General features: G+C 45.3%; 1 protein-coding gene across 2 annotated transcripts in view; it reads right to left on the bottom strand.

Annotated features, from left to right (window-relative positions):
- LOC120058544 (glycerol kinase-like) overlaps positions 1-12113 on the bottom strand; it is a 31759-nt gene extending 19646 nt beyond the window's left edge. The window contains exons 1-2 of one of the 2 annotated variants that reach the window (XM_039007327.1): positions 11898-12113; positions 1633-1706 (exon numbers count right to left, since the gene is read on the bottom strand). In XM_039007327.1, the coding sequence (XP_038863255.1) occupies positions 1633-1706; positions 11898-11984 (161 nt within the window). In that variant the 5' untranslated portion in view covers positions 11985-12113. The remainder of the gene's footprint in view (positions 1-1632; positions 1707-11897) is intronic. The other variant, XM_039007326.1, reaches the window with a different exon arrangement.
- Between the last annotated feature and the right edge of the window lie 14693 nt (positions 12114-26806).

Genomic DNA, 26806 nt, shown 5'->3' with positions numbered 1-26806 from the left:
TTCTAGAAGGAAAACCCATCTCTGCAGCACTCCACCAATCAGGCCTTTATGGTAAAGTGGCCAGACAGAAGTCACTCCTCAGTAAAAGGCACATGACAGGCCGCTTGGAGTTTGCCAAAAGGCACCTAAAGGACTCTCAGACCATGAGAAACAAGATTCTCTGGTCTGATGAAACCAAGATTGAACTCTTTGGCCTGAATGCCAAGCGTCACATCTGGTGGAAACCTGGCACCATCCCTACGGTGAAGCATGGTGGTGGCAGCATCATGCTGTGGGGATGTTTTTCAGCGGCAGCGAGACTAGTCAGGATCGAGGGAAAGATGAACGGAGTAAAGTACAGAGAGGTCCTTGATGAAAACCTGCTCCAGAGCGCTCAGGACCTCAGACTGGGGTAAAGGTTCACCTTCCAAAAGACAACGAGTTTAAGCACACAGCCAAGACAATGCAGGAGTGGCTTCGGGACAAGACTCCAGAGCCTGGATTTGAACATCTCTGGAGAGACCTGAAAATAGCTGTGCAGCAACGCTCCCCATCCAACCTGACAGAGCTTGAGAGGATCTGCAGAGAAGAATGGGAGAAACTCACCAAATACAGGTGTGCCAAGCTTGTAGCGTCATACCAACGAAGACTTGAGGCTGTAATCACTGCCAAAGGTGCTTCAACAAAGTACTGAGTAAAAGGTCTGAATACTTATGTAAATGTAATATCATTGTTTTGTTTTTTGTAAAAATGTCACCTGTTTTTGCTTTGTCATTATGGAGATGTTGTGTGTAGATTGATGGGGGGGGGACAATTTAATCAATTTTAGAATAAGGCTGTAACGTAACTTTACGAATGCACTGTAAGTTCCCCAAATAAGGCTTCAGTAGCCCACAGAACCCCACCGCCCGCCTAGCCAACAGAACCCCACCGCCCGCCTAGCCCACAGAACCCCACCGTCCGCCTAGCCAACAGAACCCCACCGCCCGCCTAGCCCACAGAACCCCAGCGTCTATATAGCCAATAGAACACCAATATCTGTCTAATGTAAATAAGCCCTGGACATTGGACTCTGACAGCTCATGCATCCAGCTAAAGGGGGGGGGGGGAAAACCTCTTCATTAAAGTGTAACCTCAGTTCTTAGTACTCAGTATTGACTCAACCCAGGGAGGGGATTTGGTAAATGTTGACATACTCATAAAAGATCCACCTTCCAGATTTCCCTCTTTCCATTCTTCCTGTCATCACGGACCAATCCTGGATCAGAATTCACCCCAGAAGGGTGGCGGCAGGTAGCCTAGTGGTTAGAGTGTAGGGGCTGCAGGTAGCCTAGTGGTTAGAGTGTAGGGGCGGCAGGTAGCCTAGTGGTTAGAGCATTGGACTAGTAACCGAAAGGTTGCTAGATCGAATCCCCCGAGCTGACAAGGTTAAAATCTATCGTTCTGCCCCCTGAACAAGGCAGTTAACCCATTGTTCCCCAGTAGGCTGTCATTTATAAATAAGAATTTGTTCTTAACTGACTTGCCTAGTTTAAATAAAGGTTAAATTAAAAAAAAAAGGTGAGGAGAATAGAAGGCATGCTCATAAAAGTATTGGTACTGGGCCTTGCAAGCGGACTGTATTGCATTGTGATGTCAGGTGTGGGCACTCACCCCTCTTTAGGGAAACTCTGCTTTATCCCAACCTGGTGATGACTAAGCAGCTCTGCCGTTTTAGAATTGAACACCTGAGGAAAGGAGACAGAGTTAGAGTGGTTCCTACTGTGCAAGTGATCTTTAAAAATAAAAATAAAAGAGCTATACTGAACAAAAAATATATTTTTAAAAAGTGACCTGCAACAATTTCAAATGATAATACCGATTTACAGTTCATAAGGAAAATCAGTAAATTAAAATAAATTATTTAGACCCTAATCTATGGATTTCACAACTGGGAATACAGATGTGAATCGGTTGGTCACACACACTTTAAAAAAAAAATTTTAAAGTATCAAAAAAAGGTAGGGGTGTGGATCAGAAAACCAGTCAGTATCTGGTGTGACCACCATTTGCCTCATGCAGCACAACACATCTCCTTCACTTAGAGTTGATGAGGGCTCTTTGTGGCCTGTGGAATGTTGTCCCACTCCTCTTCAATGGCTGTGCAACGTTGATAGATATTGGAGGGAACTGGAACACGCTGTCCTACACGTCGATCCAGAGCATCCCAAACATACTCAATGGGTGATATGTCTGGTGAGTATGCAGGCCATGGAAGAACTGAGACATGTTCAGCTTCTAGGAATTGTGTAGAGATCCTTGCGACATGGGGCCGTGCATTATCATGCTGAAACATGAGGTGATGGCGGAGGATGAATGGCACGACAATGGGCCTCAGGATCTCATCACGGTATCTCTGTGCATTCAAATTGCTATCGATAAAATGCGATTGTGTCCAATGTCCGTAGTTTATGCCGAGCCATACCATAAGCCCACTGCCCCCACGGGGCACTCTGTTCACAACGTTGACGTCAGCAAACCGCTCACCCACAGAACGCCATTAAAGTGGTCTGCAGTTTTGAGGCCAGTTGGACATACTGCCAGATTCTCGAAATTGACATTGGAGGGGGCTTAGGGTCGAGAAATAAACATTCAATTTTATCGCAACAGCTCTGATGGACATTCCAGCAGTCCCCAGCACAAGGTGCACCTGTGTAATTAGAGATTGAGATTAATAAACTTTTTGTGCGTATGGAACATTACTGGGATTTTTTATTTCAGCTCATGAAACCAACACTTTACATGTTGTGTTAATGTTTTTGTTCAGTATAGGATTCATCTAGGCCCAATATGCTATATCTCAATCAATTAAAAATAGATCGAAATTCTGGCGCTCCTAGATTATATGTTGTGCTCCTAACTTTTGCACCAGTGCTACCAACGAAAATGCTTAATTTAGATCCAGCTCCAGGACGATTCACATATTGTTTATGAACACTTATCTTACTATCAAAAAAATATACAAATAAATTTAAAAAATATATATATATCAATTTTTAAAAAAACAGTACTATCACGTATGAGAAAAGCATTTAAGCATATATTTTCCAAGATAATCTTCGACATAATTTTCAAGAGTTCAACAATCGGTTCTGTAACAGTCTGAAGACCACACATCAGAACATTCCGCATTCTGAAGCTAAATCAATATCCATCACATTAACAAGAGAAACTCATTATGGACTATATAAAACCATGATGAAAACTTTAGACATAGTTAAGAAGATACAAAAAAAACATTATGGATGTTACATTTGGTCTGTATTGCTTTAAAAATAAACATTTCCAGCACATCCCCAACATGTGAAAATAGCACGTTTCTATGTTTTATAGTCAAAAAGATAAGCGTTTCCAATGGCAACCAATTAGTAGGCAATTCCTGCTCATAATTGGTTCAAGTCACATGACGCACACCGATGATGTCATTAGAAACACGTAACTTCCTGTTTTTTACTACAAAACATAGAAACACGTGATTTTCTCATATGCTGCTGTTGAAGAGGTGCTGGATACGATGAACAGGAAGTTCAAAGATGGTGAAATGTTCCTTTAACCCCTAACACTATGGATAGGGCTACATTGAAATGTTTAACAGAAAGAATTATATGCATGGTAGCAATTAAAAAAAGGGAACAGTTTGGAGATTACGGCAAAAAAAAGGCGAGGACGCAACAGTTTGACAAGACAAGACACTTGATTTTACATTCACTGTACTTATAGCCGTATTTGTTGATAATTAAAACTGAAAATACATTCAGTAACATGATAAGAATATTCCTGGAAAATGTAGGGTAAAGGGCAACATAAGACAAAACATATACAAGGGTTTGAATAAGAGGTCAAACCCGGTTGTTGTCCACAGTTCCTAAATCATTTCAACGCACTTTTATGACTCAAAGAAGAGTCTTCAACTAGAAGGTGTTTTTGTTGAGCTCTCTGTGCCGTTGAGGAACAAACCTGTAGTTGTTCGGAACGAAAAAGTGTGCACCACGACGTCGCACAATTACTGTTGTTTACGCCCTCCCTAAAACAGACATTATATAAATCACAGTCTGGGTCAGCTGGGCATCGTTTCAAACGCTTTTTCTATTGCCAACATGAGTAGCTAAATGTTTTTTTTTAAATACGATCTTACAGTGTGTTAGGCTTTCACAAAGCAATTCAAAGAAGCAGATCGTAATTTTTTTGTGCACATTGATGGAACGCAATTCAGATGTGTGGTCCGCAGCAAATATTCTTCACTATACAACAAACATAGGCTCATTTTGTCCATGACAACATAGGGTATAAACTCCATGTCATCCTTGTAAATGTACATCAAACAGTGATCATAAACTTGGATTCTGTATATTATGAGATTTACTGTATATTCCATGAGATGTATGATGTTATATGATTAAAGTGCACATTTGGACTCAACAGGTGTATGGCTTGCTTGTATGACCTCAACGCGGTATTTATTATAATCCTCAACGTATCATCTTTCAAAATACATAGAGTCCTTGTAATTTACAGCATTTCCCCTTACTCAGACATCAAAAAAAAATTGCAAATGTTTCCCCAATTAGCGGGAGGGATGGGGGCAACTTGTTGTTGTACGCCGTGCTCAAGTTTAGAACGTCTGTCCGCCAAAACCCACACAGTGCTGTGAAGCAGAGACCCTGAGCTCTGATGTCATATATAGAATGTTACTGTTCAGCCACTGTGTTCCGATTTAGGAGCTTATTAAAATGACAAAATCTGCCATTTTTCACCCCACATACAGGTAGGAGTGTGAAGGGTTAACATCTCATCTTCATAAATAACACTGTGGGACAGCTGTGAATGAAGAAACAAGCTCTGTGAGCTCTTTTCAAAAAGCCATGAATATGATTTGACTGGTCAGAAGTTTACATACACTAAGTCGACTGTGCCTATAAACAGCTTGGAAAATACCAGAAAATGATGTCATGGCTTTACAACCTTCTGATAGGCTAATTGACATAATTTGAGTCAATTGGAGGTGTACCTGCGAATGTATTTCAAGGCCTACCTTCAAACTCTGCCTCTTTGCTTGACATCATGAGAAAATCTAAAGAAATCAGCCAAGACCCGAGAAAAAAAAAAAGTGTAGACCTCCACAAGTCTGGTTCATCCTTGGGAGCAATTTCCAAATGCCTGAAGGTACCACGTTCATCTGTACAAACAATAGTACGCAAGGATAAACACCATGGGACAACGCAGCCGTAATACCGCTCAGGAAGGTTGTCTCCTAGAGATGAATGTACTTTGCTGCAAAAAGTGCAAATCAATCCCAGAACAGCAAAGGACATTGTGAAAATGCTGGAAGAAACAGGTACAAAAGTATCGATATCCACAGTAAAATTAGTATTATATCAACATAACCTGAAAGGTCACTCAGCAAGGAAGAAGCCACTGCTCCAAAACCGCAACAAAAAAGCCAGACTACGGTTTGCAACTGCACATGGGGACAAAGATCGTACTTTTTGGAGAAATGTCCTCTGGTCTGATGTAACAAAAATATAACTGTTTGTCCATAATGACCATCGTTATGTTTGGAGGAAAAAGGGGGAGGCTTGCAAGCCGAAGAACACCATCCCAACGGTGAAGCATGGGGGTGGCAGCATCATGTTGTCGGGGTGCTTTGCTGCAGGAGGGACTGGTGCACTTCACAAAATAGATGGCATCATGAGGCAGGAAAAATATGTGGATATATTGAAGCAACATCTCAAGACATCAGTCAGGAAGTTAAAGCTTGGTCGCAAATGGGTCTTCCAAATGGACAATGACCCCAAACATACTTACAAAGTTGTGGCAAAATGGCCTAAGGACAACAAAGTCAAGGTATTGGAGTGGCCATCACAAAGCCCTGACCTCAATCCTATAGAAAATGTGTGGGCAGAACTGAAAAAGAGTGTGCGAGCAAGGAGGCCTAAAAACCTGACTCAGTTACACCAGCTCTGTCAGGAGGAATGGGTCAAAATTCACCCAACTTATTGTGGGAAGCTTGTGGAAGGCTACCCAAAACATTTGACCCAAGTTAAACAATTTAAAGGCAATGCTACCAAATACTAATTCAGTGTATGTAAACTTCTGACCCACTGGGAATGTGATGAAAGAAATAAAAACTGAAATAAATCATTCTCTACTATTATCAATCTGACATTTCACATTCTTTTTTTTGTTTTACACTTATCATGCCAAGCAACAATGTTGACAGATAAACAATGTCTGCTTTGTTTGGCACGACTGTCAGGTGTTACATAACTGCAGGACAAGCACTTACCTCAGAGATGGATGACTGTCCTCAGCAGTAGATACAATGGGAATTTACAGAATGAATAAAATAGTGTGAAAAGTAATGCTCATTTGAAATAATCACTAAAGCAAATTAAAATGTTATTGGTCACATACACGCGATTAGCAGATGTTATTGCGGGTGTAAACAAAATGCTTGTGCTTCTAGTTCCGACAGTGCAGTAATAATCTAACAAGTAATATCTAACAAATTACACAACATATGTCATTTGTATTGTTTTACAGTCCGGGAAAGACAATTGCATAGCGGTTTAGATTGTCAGGTTTTCGCCAGACACTGAAGGTGTGTTATGTTCATCAATAATTCATTAACGTGTTACTTCATTGTTTTGACATGTTTAAATAGCCAGGGACCAGCTGGACTCCTGTCCTCTATGACCACTTGAAAAAGGAGTGCTTGACCTCTCACCCATAGGATAGTAGTTAATGTGTAGGCTACATGTTACACACACACTTTGGCGAGAGTTAGAAACATTGTCCAAGACTGGATGTCCAGAACTCATGTCGCTTGGAATACTGGATATTTACCTCACGAGTCAAAAAATGCAACACCTTCTACAGAAACGGACAGCTTCTTGTTTAACCAAGACAAGTGAAACAGTAACTCTTCACAGTTTATTCAGGTAGAGGTATAACTTAGCGGGGGGGGGGGGGGGGGGTGTTATCCCAGTGCTGCCACCAAGGTAGTGGTCAATGGTGAGAGATCAGAGACCTTCTTTAAGAATGACTATCTACATCAAACCTACTTACAGTGGGACTAGGGTCGGACAGGGTCAGACTTGCCCTTAAATCATGACTCCCATTATATAACACACAAGTCACTGGATGAAGGAGTCTTCTGTAGGGGTGGTGGGGGGGGGGGGGGGGGGGTTTGTTAAGAGCTGCGACACTGTCTGAACATTAAGGAAAAGGGGGGGGGTACCTAGTCAGTTGTACAAATGAATGCTTTCAACTGAAACGTGTCTTCAGAACAACAGATTTTTACCTTGTCAGCTCAGGGATTGCATCCAGCAACTTTTCTGTTACTGGCCCAACACTAACCACTAACCTACCTGCCTTCCCAACACTCTAACCACTAGCTACCTGCCTTCCCAACACTCTAACCACTAGCTACCTGCCTTCCCAACACTCTAACCACTAGCTACCTGCCTTCCCAACACTCTAACCACTAGCTACCTGCCTTCCCAACACTCTAACCACTAGCTACCTGCCTTCCCAACACTCTAACCACTAGCTACCTGCCTTCCCAACACTCTAACCACTAGACTAGCTACCTGCCTTCCCAACACTCTAACCACTAGCTACCTGCCTTCCCAACACTCTAACCACTAGCCTACCTGCCTTCCCAACACTCTAACCACTAGCCTACCTGCCTTCCCAACACTCTAACCACTAGCCTACCTGCCTTCCCAACACTCTAACCACTAGCCTACCTGCCTTCCCAACACTCTAACCACTAGCTACCTGCCTTCCCAACACTCTAACCACTAGCTACCTGCCTTCCCAACACTCTAACCACTAGCTACCTGCCTTCCCAACACTCTAACCACTAGCTACCTGCCTTCCCAACACTCTAACCACTAGCTACCTGCCTTCCCAACACTCTAACCACTAGCTACCTGCCTTCCCAACACTCTAACCACTAGCTACCTGCCTTCCCAACACTCTAACCACTAGCTACCTGCCTTCCCAACACTCTAACCACTAGCTACCTGCCTTCCCAACACTCTAACCACTAGCTACCTGCCTTCCCAACACTCTAACCACTAGCCTACCTAACATTCTAACCACTAGCCTACCTGCCTTCCCAACACTCTAACCACTAGCTACCTGCCTTCCCAACACTCTAACCACTAGCCTACCTAACACTCTAACCACTAGCCTACCTGCCTTCCCAACACTCTAACCACTAGCCTACCTGCCTTCCCAACACTCTAACCACTAGCCTACCTGCCTTCCCAACACTCTAACCACTAGCCTACCTGCCTTCCCAACACTCTAACCACTAGCCTACCTGCCTTCCCAACACTCTAACCACTAGCCTACCTGCCTTCCCAACACTCTAACCACTAGCCTACCTGCCTTCCCAACACTCTAACCACTAGCCTACCTGCCTTCCCAACACTCTAACCACTAGCCTACCTGCCTTCCCAACACTCTAACCACTAGCCTACCTGCCTTCCCAACACTCTAACCACTAGCCTACCTGCCTTCCCAACACTCTAACCACTAGCCTACCTGCCTTCCCAACACTCTAACCACTAGCCTACCTGCCTTCCCAACACTCTAACCACTAGCTACCTGCCTTCCCAACACTCTAACCACTAGCCTACCTGCCTTCCCAACACTCTAACCACTAGCCTACCTGCCTTCCCAACACTCTAACCACTAGCCTACCTGCCTTCCCAACACTCTAACCACTAGCCTACCTGCCTTCCCAACACTCTAACCACTAGCCTACCTGCCTTCCCAACACTCTAACCACTAGCCTACCTGCCTTCCCAACACTCTAACCACTAGCCTACCTGCCTTCCCAACACTCTAACCACTAGCCTACCTGCCTTCCCAACACTCTAACCACTAGCCTACCTGCCTTCCCAACACTCTAACCACTAGCCTACCTGCCTTCCCAACACTCTAACCACTAGCCTACCTGCCTTCCCAACACTCTAACCACTAGCCTACCTGCCTTCCCAACACTCTAACCACTAGCCTACCTGCCTTCCCAACACTCTAACCACTAGCCTACCTGCCTTCCCAACACTCTAACCACTAGCCTACCTGCCTTCCCAACACTCTAACCACTAGCCTACCTGCCTTCCCAACACTCTAACCACTAGCCTACCTGCCTTCCCAACACTCTAACCACTAGCCTACCTGCCTTCCCAACACTCTAACCACTAGCTACCTGCCTTCCCAACACTCTAACCACTAGCTACCTGCCTTCCCAACACTCTAACCACTAGCTACCTACCTTCCCAACATTCTAACCACTAGCTACCTACCTTCCCAACATTCTAACCACTAGCTACCTACCTTCCCAACATTCTAACCACTAGCCTACCTGCCGCCCGTTCATTAAGCGTCGCTTGGTTTTGGAGGCATAAGGACCTTAGAAATAATTTTCAAAAAACAAGAGGTTAAATCGACACCTTTATCTAATATGTTTTTAAGTAAACTGCTGTGTTCGTCCTCATGCTAACTAGCAGTAGCCACAGCAGCCATTATGGAATGTCCCGTTGAACAACAAAAGGAGCTGATTGGCTGACACTGCCGTTCTAAAATGGCTGCTGTGGCTTCTGGTACCAAGCATGAGGACGAAAACAGCAGTTTACTGGTTGAACAACTAGCAGTTGTTCAATCTTCTTGGTGTAACAGTTGAGATAATGGGACAATTCAGAGGACAACACATTTCTCATCCCTGGATTGAAGTATGTTTTCCGAGCCATATCTTGCTCCGGCTCCGTGGTGTCTTAATCTACACAGGAAGACTGTCCGACCCTAGCCCAATATTGGACTATGGAAGCCTAATGTTACTCCTTATCGTCCAAGGACCTTACGTGTTCTGTCAAAGGTGAATTGGCTGTGGAAGCCAAAACAGCCAAATCCTCCATCTAAACGTGAATCGATTCTCAAATTCAGTACGATTCTAGAAACAAAATCCCTATACTTTCATTTCACATCCCAAAATATTTTTCACTAATGTGAAAATACACACTTATGCTGACTGTTTTAAAACAGGTTACTGTAAGTTGCAGCTGACAGTATTTTTCAGTGACAACACGTTTGTTGTGTCTGTCTTCAATTTTACACACACACACACACACACACACACACACACACACACACACACGCGTTCAGAGACTCAGATAGCGAATTAGCACAGGTAGTCCACTCTCATTCGTCTGTTTTCTGTAAACAAGAGCTGTAGAAACATGGAAATACACTGAGTACAAAACATTAAGAACACTTGGCCGTACAAGGTGTCGAAAGCGTTTCCACAGGGATGGTGACTCCATGTTGACTCCATGTTGACTCCAATGCTTCCCCACAGTTGTGTCAAGTTGTCTGGATGTCCTTTGGGTGGTGGACCATTCTTGACACACGGGAAACGGTTGAGCTTGAAAAACCCAGCGGCGTTGCAGTTCTTGACAAACTGGTGCGCCTGACACCTACTATCATACCTCGTTCAATGGCACTTAAATATTTTGTCTTGCCCATTCCCCTTCTAAAAATGGCACACACACAATCCATGTCTCAACGCTAAAAGAAAATCCTTCTTTAACCCGGTCTCCTCCCCTTCATCTACACCTGTTTTGAAGGTGATATCCATAAGGGATCATAGCTTTCACCTGGATTCACCTGGCCAGTCTATGTCATGGAAAGAGCAACTGTTCCTAATGTTTTGTCCACTCAGTGTGTGGGAACCCTAACCGTATGTAAAGTCCCTTGTTAAGGGGACCTGTGTGGTTCTGATACCGGTTCGGACAGACAGTCTCCCTTATAAATTGATCTGTGGACACCGTAGATGGAAATGGCTTGCATTGAGCAATAGCCCTGGTTCCCACGGATACGGCAGTATATTTCTTTGTGCTTCCGACTGCCTAGCAACTCCTGGCTGAACCCTACTTCACAGCCACTGACAATTAGCACATGCCTGAAATCCTAATCGTAGCACAGCAGGAGAGAGTGGTTTCATCACTATAGTACAGTCAGAGATCAATTTATAGCCATTAAATCAAAAAAAATATTCATAGATTTTAAACAAAAACACTTTGTTTGGAGTTCAGGAAGCCACAGCTGTGTGTGATGTTCACAGTTGTGGCGGCAGATGTTTTGATTAAGAGGTACCGTCAGAAAATATGCACATTTTCTATCAAATCAAATGCATTTATAAAGCCCTTCTTACATCAGCTGATATCTCAAAGTGCTGTACAGAAACCCAGCCTAAAACCCCAAACAGCAAGCAATGCAGGTGTAGAAGCACTAAACATACACATGTATTTTACAGTTGTAAGGAAGGTGACATTTTACAGTTTGGTGGTTTTACAATTTGATTATACTATATTTAGAAAGCATACAAGTAATTTCAAGCCTTATTCATAGTATTAAATAGGGAATACATTTTTTTTTAAATCATATTTGTACTTCAGCTTGTGTCCTCAAAAGTGACTCAACAATTATTATTTTTTTTATAAATAACAATTTGCAGAAAGGTGAGACTAACATTGGAGTATACATTGTGGCGGCAGGTAGCCTAGTGGTTAGAGCGTTGAGCGTAGTAACCGAAAGGTTGCTGGATCGAATCTCCGAGCTGACAAGGTTTTTACCTGTCGTTCTGCCCCTGAACAAGGCCGTCAGTGTAAATAAGAATGTGTTCTTAACTGACTTAAATAAAGGTTAAATTAAAAAATAAATTTTAGATCACAAGTTGTTGATGGTTCTCATGATAAATAATTACTTTCGGGGATTAAACGAAGTTACATTTAAGAGTTTTTTTTTTTTTTTTAAACAGGAGAACATTCATAACTCAGAGGCTTGTTGTGACTTTGCCAACTTACCAGAAACCTCGTCGAGCTTGTGCCTTGATCGATAGCTGCGACCAGGGGCCCCATCGTGATCTTCTCTGAGTAAGCCGCTGTGGACATCCTTCTGTTCGTATCCGTGGTGATCAATTTCTACAAACGCCGGTGAACCGGTGGTCGGCTTTATATTACCCACTGCTGGCAGTCCTGTTGAGACCATGCGAGAATCCTTCCAGTGACGTTGACAAAATCCTATCGGTTGTGGCAAGTTTATGTTTGACGAGCCGTCAGAAGGCGTTGGCCTAGTGCTGCCCAATCAAATCCGGGGGCACGTCCAAAGAAAAAAAACGTTCAACGAGTTTAAACCACCGGGATAAATGCCGCATTTAAAACAGGTCAGTCCATTGAAGACAACTGGGAAAAATATTCTGAATGGTCATCCAACTCGGAATTGGAAGTCGGAAACTCGGATATCTTTCTAGACTTCCGATCTGAAGATCGCTGACGTCACGATCCCCCCCCTTCCTAACTCCCAGTTGTCATAAAAGCATCAAAAGTCACCCCCCTTTTTACCCACTGGGGCAGTGGGTTCGTTTTACAGCAGTGATTTGTACATATAAACGTCCAATCATCAATCACTAAAACTGCTATTTGAGCTCCATCTGTATCTTATCATAGGCTATAACTCTGCAAACTAACAGACAAGTGCAACTTCAAACTACTCAACATTTTATTGACACTCTCCATCCCCTTTTTCAGAAGAAAACTTTATTCTGTAGTTGTCTGTGTTGGATCAGACTAATAGAACGTGATCATAGATCAGACTGTATATTCTTGTGTCTGACAGTCCCCGTGTGATAAAGAGGACAACCAGAGCCCTAAAATTAGACCACAGCTTTATATTTGGTCTGTTAGGAATCTGCTGCCTCTCAGCTTCTGATGTGCAATGGCAAATAATTGCGATTCGCTTAAAAGTCCTGTTTTCATCTCAATATTAAATCACTTCTGGGTAACCGTTAAGTAAGTACTGTGATTGTTTTCCATTAAAATGGTGATGTCACCAGGCAGGCCAAAACTCCATCCCGCAGGCTGAAATCTTTTCAAACAGCTCTTACACTAAAAGGGTATTATCATCATTTTCAAAATGTCAACGTATTATTACAACCTCATAATGTTACATAATACATATAACATTTTGTATTGTTTAAAATCTATCAGAGTGGTTGAGTGTTTGAATAATTCCACAGCTTTGCAAGGAACGTTGTGAATTGAAATTCTCATCTGAACTATTGTGGGCCAGTAGGCCTCGGTCATCATGACACTCAGAGTTGTGTGGAAACAGTGGGAGTTGATCAGACGTGCTGTAACACAATATGGCATCATGTGATGCCAGTGATAGTCTCGGTTATGTGTAATGGTCAGGAGTAGCTTGGATAATAATTATGTAATGAGAGAAACCAAGAGGTCAAGAGTCCAAGAAGTGCAACACCCTCTCTACCAGACCACACACCCTCTCTACCAGACCACACCCTCTCTCTACCAGACCATCCCCTCTCTCTACCAGACCACACACCCTCTCTACCAGACCACACCCTCTCTCTACCAGACCACACACCCTCTCTACCAGACCACACCCTCTCTCTACCAGACCACCCCCTCTCTCTACCAGACCACACACCCTCTCTACCAGACCACCCCCTCTCTCTACCAGACCACACACCCTCTCTACCAGACCACCCCCTCTCTCTACCAGACCACACACCCTCTCTACCAGACCACACACCCTCTCTACCAGACCACACCCTCTCTCTATCAGACCACACACCCTCTCTACCAGACCAGACACCCTCTCTACCAGACCACACACCCTCTCTACCAGACCACACACCCTCTCTACCAGACCACACCCTCTCTCTACCAGACCACACACCCTCTCTACCAGACCAGACACCCTCTCTACCAGACCACACACCCTCTCTACCAGACCACCCCCTCTCTCTACCAGACCACACACCCTCTCTACCAGACCACACCCTCTCTCTACCAGACCACCCCCTCTCTCTACCAGACCACACACCCTCTCTACCAGACCACACACCCTCTCTACCAGACCACACACCCTCTCTACCAGACCACACACCCTCTCTACCAGACCACACACCCTCTCTCTACCAGACCACCCCCTCTCTCTACCAGACCACACCCTCTCTCTACCAGACCACCCCCTCTCTCTACCAGACCACACCCTCTCTCTACCAGACCACCCCCTCTCTCTACCAGACCACCCCCTCTCTCTACCAGACCACACCCTCTCTCTACCAGACCACCCCCTCTCTCTACCAGACCACACCCTCTCTCTACCAGACCACACACCCTCTCTACCAGACCACACACCCTCTCTCTACCAGACCACACACCCTCTCTACCAGACCACCCCCTCTCTCTACCAGACCACACACCCTCTCTACCAGACCAGACACCCTCTCTACCAGACCACACACCCTCTCTACCAGACCACACACCCTCTCTACCAGACCACCCCCTCTCTCTACCAGACCACACCCTCTCTCTACCAGACCACACCCTCTCTCTACCAGACCACCCCCTCTCTCTACCAGACCACACACCCTCTCTACCAGACCACACCCTCTCTCTACCAGACCACCCCCTCTCTCTACCAGACCACACACCCTCTCTACCAGACCACCCCCTCTCTCTACCAGACCACCCCCTCTCTCTACCAGACCACCCCCTCTCTCTACCAGACCACACACACTCTCTACCAGACCACACACCCTCTCTACCAGACCACACACCCTCTCTACCAGACCACCCCCTCTCTCTACCAGACCACCCCCTCTCTCTACCAGACCACCCCCTCTCTCTACCAGACCACACACCCTCTCTACCAGACCACACCCCCTCTCTACCAGACCACACACCCTCTCTACCAGACCACACACCCTCTCTACCAGACCACACACCCTCTCTCTCTACCAGACCACACACCCTCTCTACCAGACCACCCCCTCTCTCTACCAGACCACCCCCCCTCTCTACCAGACCACACCCTCTCTCTACCAGACCACCCCCTCTCTACCAGACCACCCCCTCTCTCTACCAGACCACACCCTCTCTCTACCAGACCACCACCTCTCTCTACCAGACCACACCCCCTCTCTCTACCAGACCACACCCTCTCTCTACCAGACCACAAACCCTCTCTACCAGACCACACCCCCTCTCTCTACCAGACCACCCCCTCTCTCTACCAGACCACCCCCTCTCTCTACCAGACCACAAACCCTCTCTACCAGACCACACCCCCTCTCTCTACCAGACCACCCCCTCTCTCTACCAGACCACACCCCCTCTCTCTACCAGACCACACCCTCTCTCTACCAGACCACCCTCTCTCTCTACCAGACCACACCCTCTCTACCAGACCACACCCCCTCTCTCTACCAGACCACCCCCTCTCTCTACCAGACCACCCCCTCTCTCTACCAGACCACACCCTCTCTCTACCAGACCACACACCCTCTCTACCAGACCACCCCCTCTCTCTACCAGACCACACACCCTCTCTACCAGACCACCACCTCTCTCTACCAGACCACACCCCCTCCCTCTACCAGACCACCCCCTCTCTCTACCAGACCACACCCTCTCTCTACCAGACCACCCCCTCTCTCTACCAGACCACACCCTCTCTCTACCAGACCACCCCCTCTCTCTACCAGACCACACCCTCTCTCTACCAGACCACCCCCTCTCTCTACCAGACCACACACCCTCTCTACCAGACCACACCCCCTCTCTCTACCAGACCACCCCCTCTCTCTACCAGACCACACCCTCTCTCTACCAGACCACCATCTCTCTCTACCAGACCACACCCTCTCTCTCTACCAGACCACACCCCCTCTCTCTACCAGACCACACCCCCTCTCTCTACCAGACCACACCCCCTCTCTCTACCAGACCACACCCTCTCTCTCTCTACCACACCCTCTCTCTCTCCCTCTCTCCACACCCACAGTATAGACAGTAGTTATATAGGAGGGTGTGTATAGACAGTAGTTATATAGGAGGGTGTGTATAGACAGTAGTTATATAGGATGGTGTGTATAGACAGTAGTTATATAGGAGGGTGTGTATAGACAGTAATTATATAGGATGGTGTGTATAGACAGTAGTTATATAGGATGGTGTGTATAGACAGTAGTTATATAGGATGGTGTGTATAGACAGTAGTTATATAGGATGGTGTGTATAGACAGTAATTATATAGGATGGTGTGTATAGACAGTAGTTATATAGGATGGTGTGTATAGACAGTAGTTATATAGGATGGTGTGTATAGACAGTAGTTATATAGGAGGGTGTGTATAGACAGTATAGACAGTAGTTATACAGGATGGTGTGTATAGACAGTAGTTATATAGAATGGTGTGTATAGACAGTATAGACAGTAGTTATATAGGATGGTGTGTATAGACAGTAGTTATACAGGATGGTGTGTATAGACAGTAGTTATATAGGATGGTGTATATAGACAGTAGTTATATAGGATGGTGTGTATAGACAGTATAGACAGTAGTTATACAGGATGGTGTGTATAGACAGTAGTTATATAGGATGGTGTGTATAGACAGTATAGACAGTAGTTATAATAGGATGGTGTGTATAGACAGTAGTTATATAGGAGGGTGTGTATAGACAGTATAGACAGTAGTTATACAGGATGGTGTGTATAGACAGTAGTTATATAGGATGGTGTGTATAGACAGTAGTTATATAGGATGGTGTGTATAGACAGTAGTTATATAGGATGGTGTGTATAGACAGTAGTTATATAGGATGGTGTGTATAGACAGTATAGACAGTAGTTATACAGGATGGTGTGTATAGACAGTAGTTATATAGGATGGTGTGTATAGACAGTAGTTATATAGGATGGTGTGTATAGACAGTAGTTATATAGGATGGTGTGTATAGACAGTATAGACAGTAGTTATACAGGATGGTGTGTATAGACAGTAGTTATATAGGATGGTGTGTATAGACAGTAGTTATATAGGATGGTGTGTATAGACAGTAGTTATATAGGATGGTGTGTATAGACAGTAGTTATATAGGATGGTGTGTATAGACAGTAGTTACATAGGATGGTGTGTATAGACAGTAGTTATATAGGATGGTGTGTATAGACAGTAGTTATATAGGATGGTGTGTATAGACAGTAGTTATATAGGATGGTGTGTATAGACAGTAGTTATATAGGATGGTGTGTATAGACAGTATAGACAGTAGTTATATAGGATGGTGTGTATAGACAGTATAGACAGTAGTTATATAGGATGGTGTGTATAGACAGTAGTTATATAGGAGGGTGTGTATAGACAGTAGTTATATAGGATGGTGTGTATAGACAGTAGTTATACAGGATGGTGTGTATAGACAGTAGTTATACAGGATGGTGTATATAGACAGTAGTTATATAGGATGGTGTGTATAGACAGTATAGACAGTAGTTATACAGGATGGTGTGTATAGACAGTAGTTAAATAGGATGGTGTGTATAGACAGTAGTTATATAGGATGGTGTGTATAGACAGTATAGACAGTAGTTATATAGGATGGTGTGTATAGACAGTATAGACAGTTGTTATACAGGATGGTGTGTATAGACAGTATAGACAGTAGTTATACACGATGGTGTGTATAGACAGTAGTTATACAGGATGGTGTGTATAGACAGTATAGACAGTAGTTATATAGGATGGTGTGTATAGACAGTAGTTATATAGGATGGTGTGTATAGACAGTATAGACAGTAGTTATACAGGATGGTGTGTACAGACAGTAGTTATATAGGATGGTGTGTATAGACAGTATAGACAGTAGTTATATAGGAGGGTGTGTATAGACAGTAGTTATATAGGATGGTGTGTATAGACAGTAGTTATATAGGATGGTGTGTATAGACAGTAGTTATATAGGATGGTGTGTACAGACAGTAGTTATATAGGATGGTGTGTATAGACAGTAGTTATATAGGATGGTGTGTATAGACAGTAGTTATATAGGATGGTGTGTATAGACAGTAGTTATATAGGATGGTGTGTATAGACAGTATAGACAGTAGTTATATAGGATGGTGTGTATATAGACAGTAGTTATATAGGATGGTGTGTATAGACAGTAGTTATATAGGATGGTGTGTATAGACAGTAGTTATATAGGATGGTGTGTATAGACAGTATAGACAGTAGTTATATAGGATAGTGTGTGTATAGACAGTAGTTATATAGGATGGTGTGTATAGACAGTAGTTATATAGGATTGTGTGTATAGACAGTAGTTATTTAGGATGGTGTGTATAGACAGTAATTATATAGGATGGTGTGTATAGACAGTAGTTATATAGGATGGTGTGTATAGACAGTAGTTATATAGGATGGTGTGTATAGACAGTAGTTATATAGGAGGGTGTGTATAGACAGTATAGACAGTAGTTATACAGGATGGTGTGTATAGACAGTAGTTATATAGAATGGTGTGTATAGACAGTATAGACAGTAGTTATATAGGATGGTGTGTATAGACAGTAGTTATACAGGATGGTGTGTATAGACAGTAGTTATATAGGATGGTGTATATAGACAGTAGTTATATAGGATGGTGTGTATAGACAGTATAGACAGTAGTTATACAGGATGGTGTGTATAGACAGTAGTTATATAGGATGGTGTGTATAGACAGTATAGACAGTAGTTATAATAGGATGGTGTGTATAGACAGTAGTTATATAGGAGGGTGTGTATAGACAGTATAGACAGTAGTTATACAGGATGGTGTGTATAGACAGTAGTTATATAGGATGGTGTGTATAGACAGTAGTTATATAGGATGGTGTGTATAGACAGTAGTTATATAGGATGGTGTGTATAGACAGTAGTTATATAGGATGGTGTGTATAGACAGTAGTTATATAGGATGGTGTGTATAGACAGTATAGACAGTAGTTATACAGGATGGTGTGTATAGACAGTAGTTATATAGGATGGTGTGTATAGACAGTAGTTATATAGGATGGTGTGTATAGACAGTAGTTATATAGGATGGTGTGTATAGACAGTAGTTATATAGGATGGTGTGTATAGACAGTAGTTACATAGGATGGTGTGTATAGACAGTAGTTATATAGGATGGTGTGTATAGACAGTAGTTATATAGGATGGTGTGTATAGACAGTAGTTATATAGGATGGTGTGTATAGACAGTAGTTATATAGGATGGTGTGTATAGACAGTATAGACAGTAGTTATATAGGATGGTGTGTATAGACAGTAGTTATATAGGATGGTGTGTATAGACAGTAGTTATATAGGATGGTGTGTATAGACAGTATAGACAGTAGTTATATAGGATGGTGTGTATAGACAGTATAGACAGTAGTTATATAGGATGGTGTGTATAGACAGTAGTTATATAGGATGGTGTGTATAGACAGTAGTTATATAGGATGGTGTGTATAGACAGTATAGACAGTAGTTATACAGGATGGTGTGTATAGACAGTAGTTATACAGGATGGTGTATATAGACAGTAGTTATATAGGATGGTGTGTATAGACAGTATAGACAGTAGTTATACAGGATGGTGTGTATAGACAGTAGTTAAATAGGATGGTGTGTATAGACAGTAGTTATATAGGATGGTGTGTATAGACAGTATAGACAGTAGTTATATAGGATGGTGTGTATAGACAGTATAGACAGTAGTTATATAGGATGGTGTGTATAGACAGTATAGACAGTAGTTATATAGGATGGTGTGTATAGACAGTAGTTATACAGGATGGTGTGTATAGACAGTATAGACAGTAGTTATATAGGATGGTGTGTATAGACAGTAGTTATATAGGATGGTGTTTATAGACAGTAGTTATACAGGATGGTGTGTATAGACAGTATAGACAGTAGTTATATAGGATGGTGTGTATAGACAGTAGTTATATAGGATGGTGTGTATAGACAGTATAGACAGTAGTTATACAGGATGGTGTGTACAGACAGTAGTTATATAGGATGGTGTGTATAGACAGTAGTTATATAGGATGGTGTGTATAGACAGTAGTTATATAGGATGGTGTGTATAGACAGTAGTTATATAGGATGGTGTGTATAGACAGTAGTTATATAGGATGGTGTGTATAGACAGTATAGACAGTAGTTATATAGGATGGTGTGTATATAGACAGTAGTTATATAGGATGGTGTGTATAGACAGTAGTTATATAGGATGGTGTGTATAGACAGTAGTTATATAGGATGGTGTGTATAGACAGTATAGACAGTAGTTATATAGGATAGTGTGTGTATAGACAGTAGTTATATAGGATGGTGTGTATAGACAGTAGTTATATAGGATGGTGTGTATAGACAGTAGTTATTTAGGATGGTGTGTATAGACAGTATAGACAGTAGTTATATAGGATGGTGTGTATAGACAGTATAGACAGTAGTTATATAGGATGGTGTGTATAGACAGTATAGACAGTAGTTATATAGAATGGTGTGTATAGACAGTAGTTATATAGGATGGTGTGTATAGACAGTAGTTATTTAGGATGGTGTGTATAGACAGTAGTTATATGAACCATGACTAGAATACAGTATATACATATGAAGTGGACAGCAGTAGTTATATAGGATGAACCAGGACTAGAACACAGTATATTCATATGAAGTGGACAGCAGTAGTTATATAGGATGAACCAGGACTAGAACACAGTATATACATATGAAGTGGGTAAAACAGTATGTAAACATTATTAAAGTGACCGGTGTTCAATGTCTATGTACATAGGGTAGCAGTCTCTAAGGTGCAGGGCAGAGTACCGGGTGGCTGAGGTCCTTGATGATCTTCTAGATGGTAGCGGGGTGAACAGGCCGTAGCTCGGGTGGCTGAGGTCCTTGATGATCTTCTAGATGGTAGAGGGGTGAACAGGCCGTGGCTCGGGTGGCTGGGGTCCTTGATGATCTTCTAAATGGTAGAGGGGTGAACAGGCCGTGGCTCGGGTGGCTGAGGTCCTTGATGATCTTCTAGATGGTAGTGGGGTGAACAGGCCGTGACTCGGGTGGCTGAGGTCCTTGATGATCTTCTAGATGGTAGCGGGGTGAACAGGCCGTGACTCGGGTGGCTGAGGTCCTTGATGATCTTCTAGATGGTAGCGGGGTGAACAGGCCGTGGCTCGGGTGGCTGAGGTCCTTGATGATCTTCTAGATGGTAGCGGGGTGAACAGGCCGTGGCTCGGGTGGCTGAGGTCCTTGATGATCTTCTAGATGGTAGCGGGGTGAACAGGCCGTAGCTCGGGTGGCTGGGGTCCTTGATGATCTTCTAGATGGTAGCGGGGTGAACAGGCCGTGGCTCGGGTGGCTGAGGTCCTTGATGATCTTCTAGATGGTAGCGGGGTGAACAGGCCGTAGCTCGGGTGGCTGAGGTCCTTGATGATCTTCTAGATGGTAGCGAGGTGAACAGGCCGTGGCTCTGGTGGCTGAGGTCCTTGATGATCTTCTAGATGGTAGAGGGGTGAACAGGCCGTGGCTCGGGTGGCTGAGGTCCTTGATGATCTTCTAGATGGTAGCGAGGTGAACAGGCCGTGGCTCTGGTGGCTGAGGTCCTTGATGATCTTCTAGATGGTAGAGGGGTGAACAGGCCGTGGCTCGGGTGGCTGAGGTCCTTGATGATCTTCTAGATGGTAGAGGGGTGAACAGGCCGTGGCTCGGGTGGCTGAGGTCCTTGATGATCTTCTAGATGGTAGCGAGGTGAACAGGCCGTGGCTCTGGTGGTTGATATCCTTGATGATCTTCATGGCCTTCCTGTAACACCGGGTGCAGTAGATGTCCTGGAGAGCAGGCAGTTTGCCCCCGGTGATGCGTTGGGCAGACCACACCACCCTCTGGAGAGCTCTGCAGTTGCCGGCGGCGCAGTTGCCGTACCAGGCGGCGTTACAGCCTGACAGGATGCTCTCAACGGTGCGTCTGTAGAAGTTTTTGAGTGTTTTCTTAAGGGCCAAGCCAACACAATCACTGAGAGTTGTGAATGGAATCATTGTGTATATTGTTTTAGGTGTCTAAAAACATTATCCTCTATCATTGTACAATGTACCTACCATTGTATCAAAAGTCGGTACGGCAGTACCTCCCTGTACCACATGGGGGCAACAAAAGCAAGCATTTGCTCAAGGAGCGGGGGGATTATGGGGGCAACAAATGGGGGCAACAAGGGAGGTAACAAAAGCACATGGGGGCAACAAAAGCAAGCATTCGCTCAAGGAGCGGGGGGGATTATGCAGTGAAACAAAAGTCGGTAGAGGATCCAGCCTTTTGCGGGTGGAGAGTTTGAAAGACTGTTGTTCTGCTTTATACTGTCTTTCTTGTCCCAAATTAAATGATATGTTAGAAGGGAATGAGATCTAAGAGGATATGAAATGTTCCATTTTGTAACGGCAGCCTTCCCTCTCTTCACTATAAGAGAGGGTGAAACAGGGATCGGACCAACACGCAGCGTAGCCAGTGCTCAACATGTTTAATAAAACAAAAACAGTGAACACTTACAACGAACAAAATAACAAAATGTGGCAAACCGAAACAGTCCTATCTGGTGCTGTCACGTTCCTGACCTGTTTTATGTTATTTTTGTATGTGTTTAGTTGGTCAGGGCGTGAGTTGGGGTGGGCATTCTATGTTTTGTGTTTCTATGTTTAGGTCACTTGTAATTAGCCTTATATGGTTCTCAATCAGGGACAGGTGTTTGACGTTTTCCTCTGATTGAGAACCATATATAGGTTGGCTGTTCACACTGTTTGTTTGTGGGTGATTGTCTTCCGTGTCTGTGTCTGCGCACCACACGGGACTGTTTCGTTTGTTCGTTCGTTTTGATGTAGTCTGTTCCTGTTCGTGTGTTCTTCGTGTAGTTATGTAAGTTCCATGTTCAGGTCTGTCTACGTCGTTTTGTTATTTAGTAAATTCTCAAGTTTGTTTAGTTTTCGTCTTGTTTAAATAAAAGTCATGTCATATCATAACGCTGCGTTTTGGTCAAATCCCTACTCCTCCTCTTCGGACGAAGAGGAGGAGGAAAACCGTTACAGAATCACCCACCAACCAAAGACCAAGCGGCGTGGGAGAGCGCAACAAAGAAACCAGGACTCGTGGACATGGGAGGAAATATTGGACGGAAAAGGACCCTGGGCTCAGACAGGGGAATATCGCCGCTCTGTTGAAGAGAGGGAGGCAGCTAAAGCCCAGGAGCGGTGGTTTGAGGAGGCAGCAAGGAGACGTGGCTGGAGACCCGAAAAGCCTGTGAGTAAACCCCAAAAATTTCTTGGGGGGGGCTTAAAGGGAGAGTGGCGAAGTCAGGTAGGAGACCTGCGCCCACTCCCTGTACTTACCGTGGAGAGCGAGAGTACGGGCAGACACCGTGTTACGCAGTAGAGCGCATGGTGTCTCCTGTATGTGTGCATAGCCCAGTTCGGTACATTCCAGCTCCACGTATCGGCCGGGCTAGATTGAGCGTTGAGCCGGATGTCATGAAGCCGGCTCTACACATCTGGCCACCAGTGCGTCTCCTCGGGCCGGCTTACATGGCACCAGCCTTACGCATGGTGTCCCCGGTTCGCCTACATAGCCCGGTGCGGGTTATTCCACCTCCCCGCACTGGTCGGGCGATGGGGAGCATACAACCAGGTAAGGTTGGGCAGGCTCAGTGCTCAAGGGAGCCAGTACGCCTGCACGGTCCGGTATTTCCGGCGCCACCTCCCCGCTCCAGCCCAGTACCACCAGTGCCTACACCACGCACCAGGTTTCCAGTGCGTCTCCAGAGCCCTGTTCCTCCTCCACGCACTAGCCTTGAGGTGCGTGTCTCCAGTCCGGTACCACCAGTTCCGGCACCACGCACCAAGCCTCAAGTGCGTCTCCAGAGCCCTGTACGCACTGTTCCTTCTCCCCGCACTCGCCCTGAGGTGCGTGCCCTCAGCCCGGTACCACCAGTGCCGGTACCACGCACCAGGCCTATAGTGCGCATCGAGAGTCCAGTGTGCCCTGTTGTTGTTCCCCGCACTAGCCTGATGGTGCGTGTCTTTAGCCCGGTACCTCCAGTTCCGGTACCACGCACCAGGCCTACAGTGCGTCTCAGCCGGCCAGAGTCTGCCGTCTGCCCAGCGGCGCCTGAACTGCCCGTCTGCCCAACGGCGCCTGAACTGTCCGTCTGCCCAACGCTGTCTGAACTGTCCATCTGCCAAGCGCCGCATGAACTGCCCGTCTGTATTGAGCCTTCAAAGCCGCCCGTCGGTACTGAGCCTTCAAAGCCGCCCGTCTGCCATGAGCCTGCAAAGCCGCCCGTCTGCCATGAGCCTACAGAGCCGTCCGCCAGACAGGAGCCGCTAGAGCCTTCCGCCAGACAGGAGCCGCTAGAGCCTTCCGCCAGACAGGATCAGCCAAAGCCTTCCGCCAGACAGGATCAGCCAAAGCCTTCCGCCAGACAGGATCAGCCAGAGCCTTCCGCCAGACAGGATCAGCCAGAGCCTTCCGCCAGACAGGATCAGCCAGAGCCGTCAGCGAGCCATGACCAGCCAGAGCCGTCAGCGAGCCATGACCAGCCAGAGCCGTCAGCGAGCCATGACCAGCCAGAGCCGTCAGCGAGCCATGACCAGCCAGAGCCGTCAGCGAGCCATGACCAGCCAGAGCCGTCATCCAGCCATGACCAGCCAGAGCCGTCATCCAGCCATGACCAGCCAGAGCCGTCATCCAGCCATGACCAGCCAGAGCCGTCATCCAGCCATGACCAGCCAGAGCCGTCATCCAGCCATGACCAGCCAGAGCCGTCATCCAGCCATGACCAGCCAGAGCCGTCATCCAGCCATGACCAGCCAGAGCCGTCATCCAGCCATGACCAGCCATCATCCAGCCAGGATCCGCCAGAGCCAGCCAGCCAGGATCCGCCAGAGCCAGCCAGCCAGGATCCGACAGAGCCAGCCAGCCAGGATCCGCCAGAGCCAGCCAGCCAGGATCCGCCAGTCATTCTGGTGTTGCCCCTCATTCTGGTGTTGCCCCTCATTCTGGTGTTGCCCCTCATTCTGGTGTTGCCCCTCATTTTGGTGTTGCCCCTCATTCCGGTGTTGCCCCTCATTCCGGTGCTGCTCCTTATCCTGGTGATGCCCCTTAATTTATGTGGGGTTATTTGGAGGGTGGTCATTGTGAGGGGGATAAAGAAGCGGGGATTTATTATGGTGGGATGGGAACCACGCCCAGAGCCTGAGCCGCCACCGTGGACAGATGCCCACCCAGACCCTCCCCTAGACTTTTGGTGGTGCGTCCGGAGTTCGCACCTTGAGGGGGGGGTTCTGTCACGTTCCTGACCTGTTTTATGTTATTTTTGTATGTGTTTAGTTGGTCAGGGCGTGAGTTGGGGTGGGCATTCTATGTTTTGTGTTTCTATGTTTAGGTCACTTGTAATTAGCCTTATATGGTTCTCAATCAGGGACAGGTGTTTGACGTTTTCCTCTGATTGAGAACCATATATAGGTTGGCTGTTCACACTGTTTGTTTGTGGGTGATTGTCTTCCGTGTCTGTGTCTGCGCACCACACGGGACTGTTTCGTTTGTTCGTTCGTTTTGATGTAGTCTGTTCCTGTTCGTGAGTTCTTCGTGTAGTTATGTAAGTTCCATGTTCAGGTCTGTCTACGTCGTTTTGTTATTTTGTAAATTCTCAAGTTTGTTTAGTTTTCGTCTTGTTTAAATAAAAGTCATGTCGTATCATAACGCTGCGTTTTGGTCAAATCCCTACTCCTCCTCTTCGGACGAAGAGGAGGAGGAAAACCGTTACAGGTGCAGAATACAAACACAGAGACAGGAAACAACCACCCACAATCCCCAACACAAAACAAGCCACCTATATATGATTCTCAATCAGGGACAACGATTGACAGCTGTCTCTGATTGAGAACCATATTAGGCTGAACACAGAAACAGACGAACTAGACACACAACATAGAATTCCCACCCAGCTCACGTCCTGACCAACACTAAACAAGCAAAACACATAAGAACTCTGGTCAGGACGTTACACATTTATTGGGGAGTTTAGGGGGAGCCATTGATTTCCTTTATGTGATGAAAGAGTACTCCCCCCCGGGGCCCTGACCTTGAACCAGTCCGGAGAGTTGTGCTAACAGAGTAGTTAGATTCAGGGTTTAGGCTCAGGCTGACTTGGGATCAGTGATATAGGGATATTGTTGTGATTGAAACACATGTGCTTTTTAAAACATGTGCATCGAGGAAATAATTCTACATACAAAATCATGTGTGATGACGTCAGAGCAGCTTCTGTCATCAAAGCTATGTTGCATTCTACCTGATGGAAGGATACCCAATCCCTAACAGTCACACACACACACACACACACACACACACACACACACACACACACACACACACACACACACACACACACACACACACACACACACACACACACACACACACACACACACACACAATTGGAGATTTTTGGTTCCAACCGCCGTGTCTTTATGAGACGCAGAGTTGGTGAACGGATGGTCGCAGCATGTGTGGTTCCCACCGTGAAGCATGGAGGAGGAGGTGTGATGGTGTGGGGGTGCTTTGCTGGTGACACTGTTGGTGATTTATTTAGAATTCAAGTCACACTTAACCAGCATGGCTACCATAGCATTCTGCAGCGATACGCCATCCCATCTGGTTTGCGCTTCGTGGGTGTATCATTTGTTCTTCAACGGGACAATGACCCAAAACACACCTCCAGGCTGTGTAAGGGCTATTTGACCAAGAAGGAGAGTGATGGTGCTCCATCAGATGACCTGGCCTCCATAATCACCTGACCTCAACCCAATTGAGATG

The sequence above is a fragment of the Salvelinus namaycush genome, chromosome 13 (assembly GCF_016432855.1).
Source record: "Salvelinus namaycush isolate Seneca chromosome 13, SaNama_1.0, whole genome shotgun sequence".
NCBI classification, from domain to species: domain Eukaryota; kingdom Metazoa; phylum Chordata; class Actinopteri; order Salmoniformes; family Salmonidae; genus Salvelinus; species Salvelinus namaycush.
The sequence above is the reverse complement of the archived record's forward strand: the minus strand, read 5'-3'. Positions and strand labels throughout refer to the sequence as shown.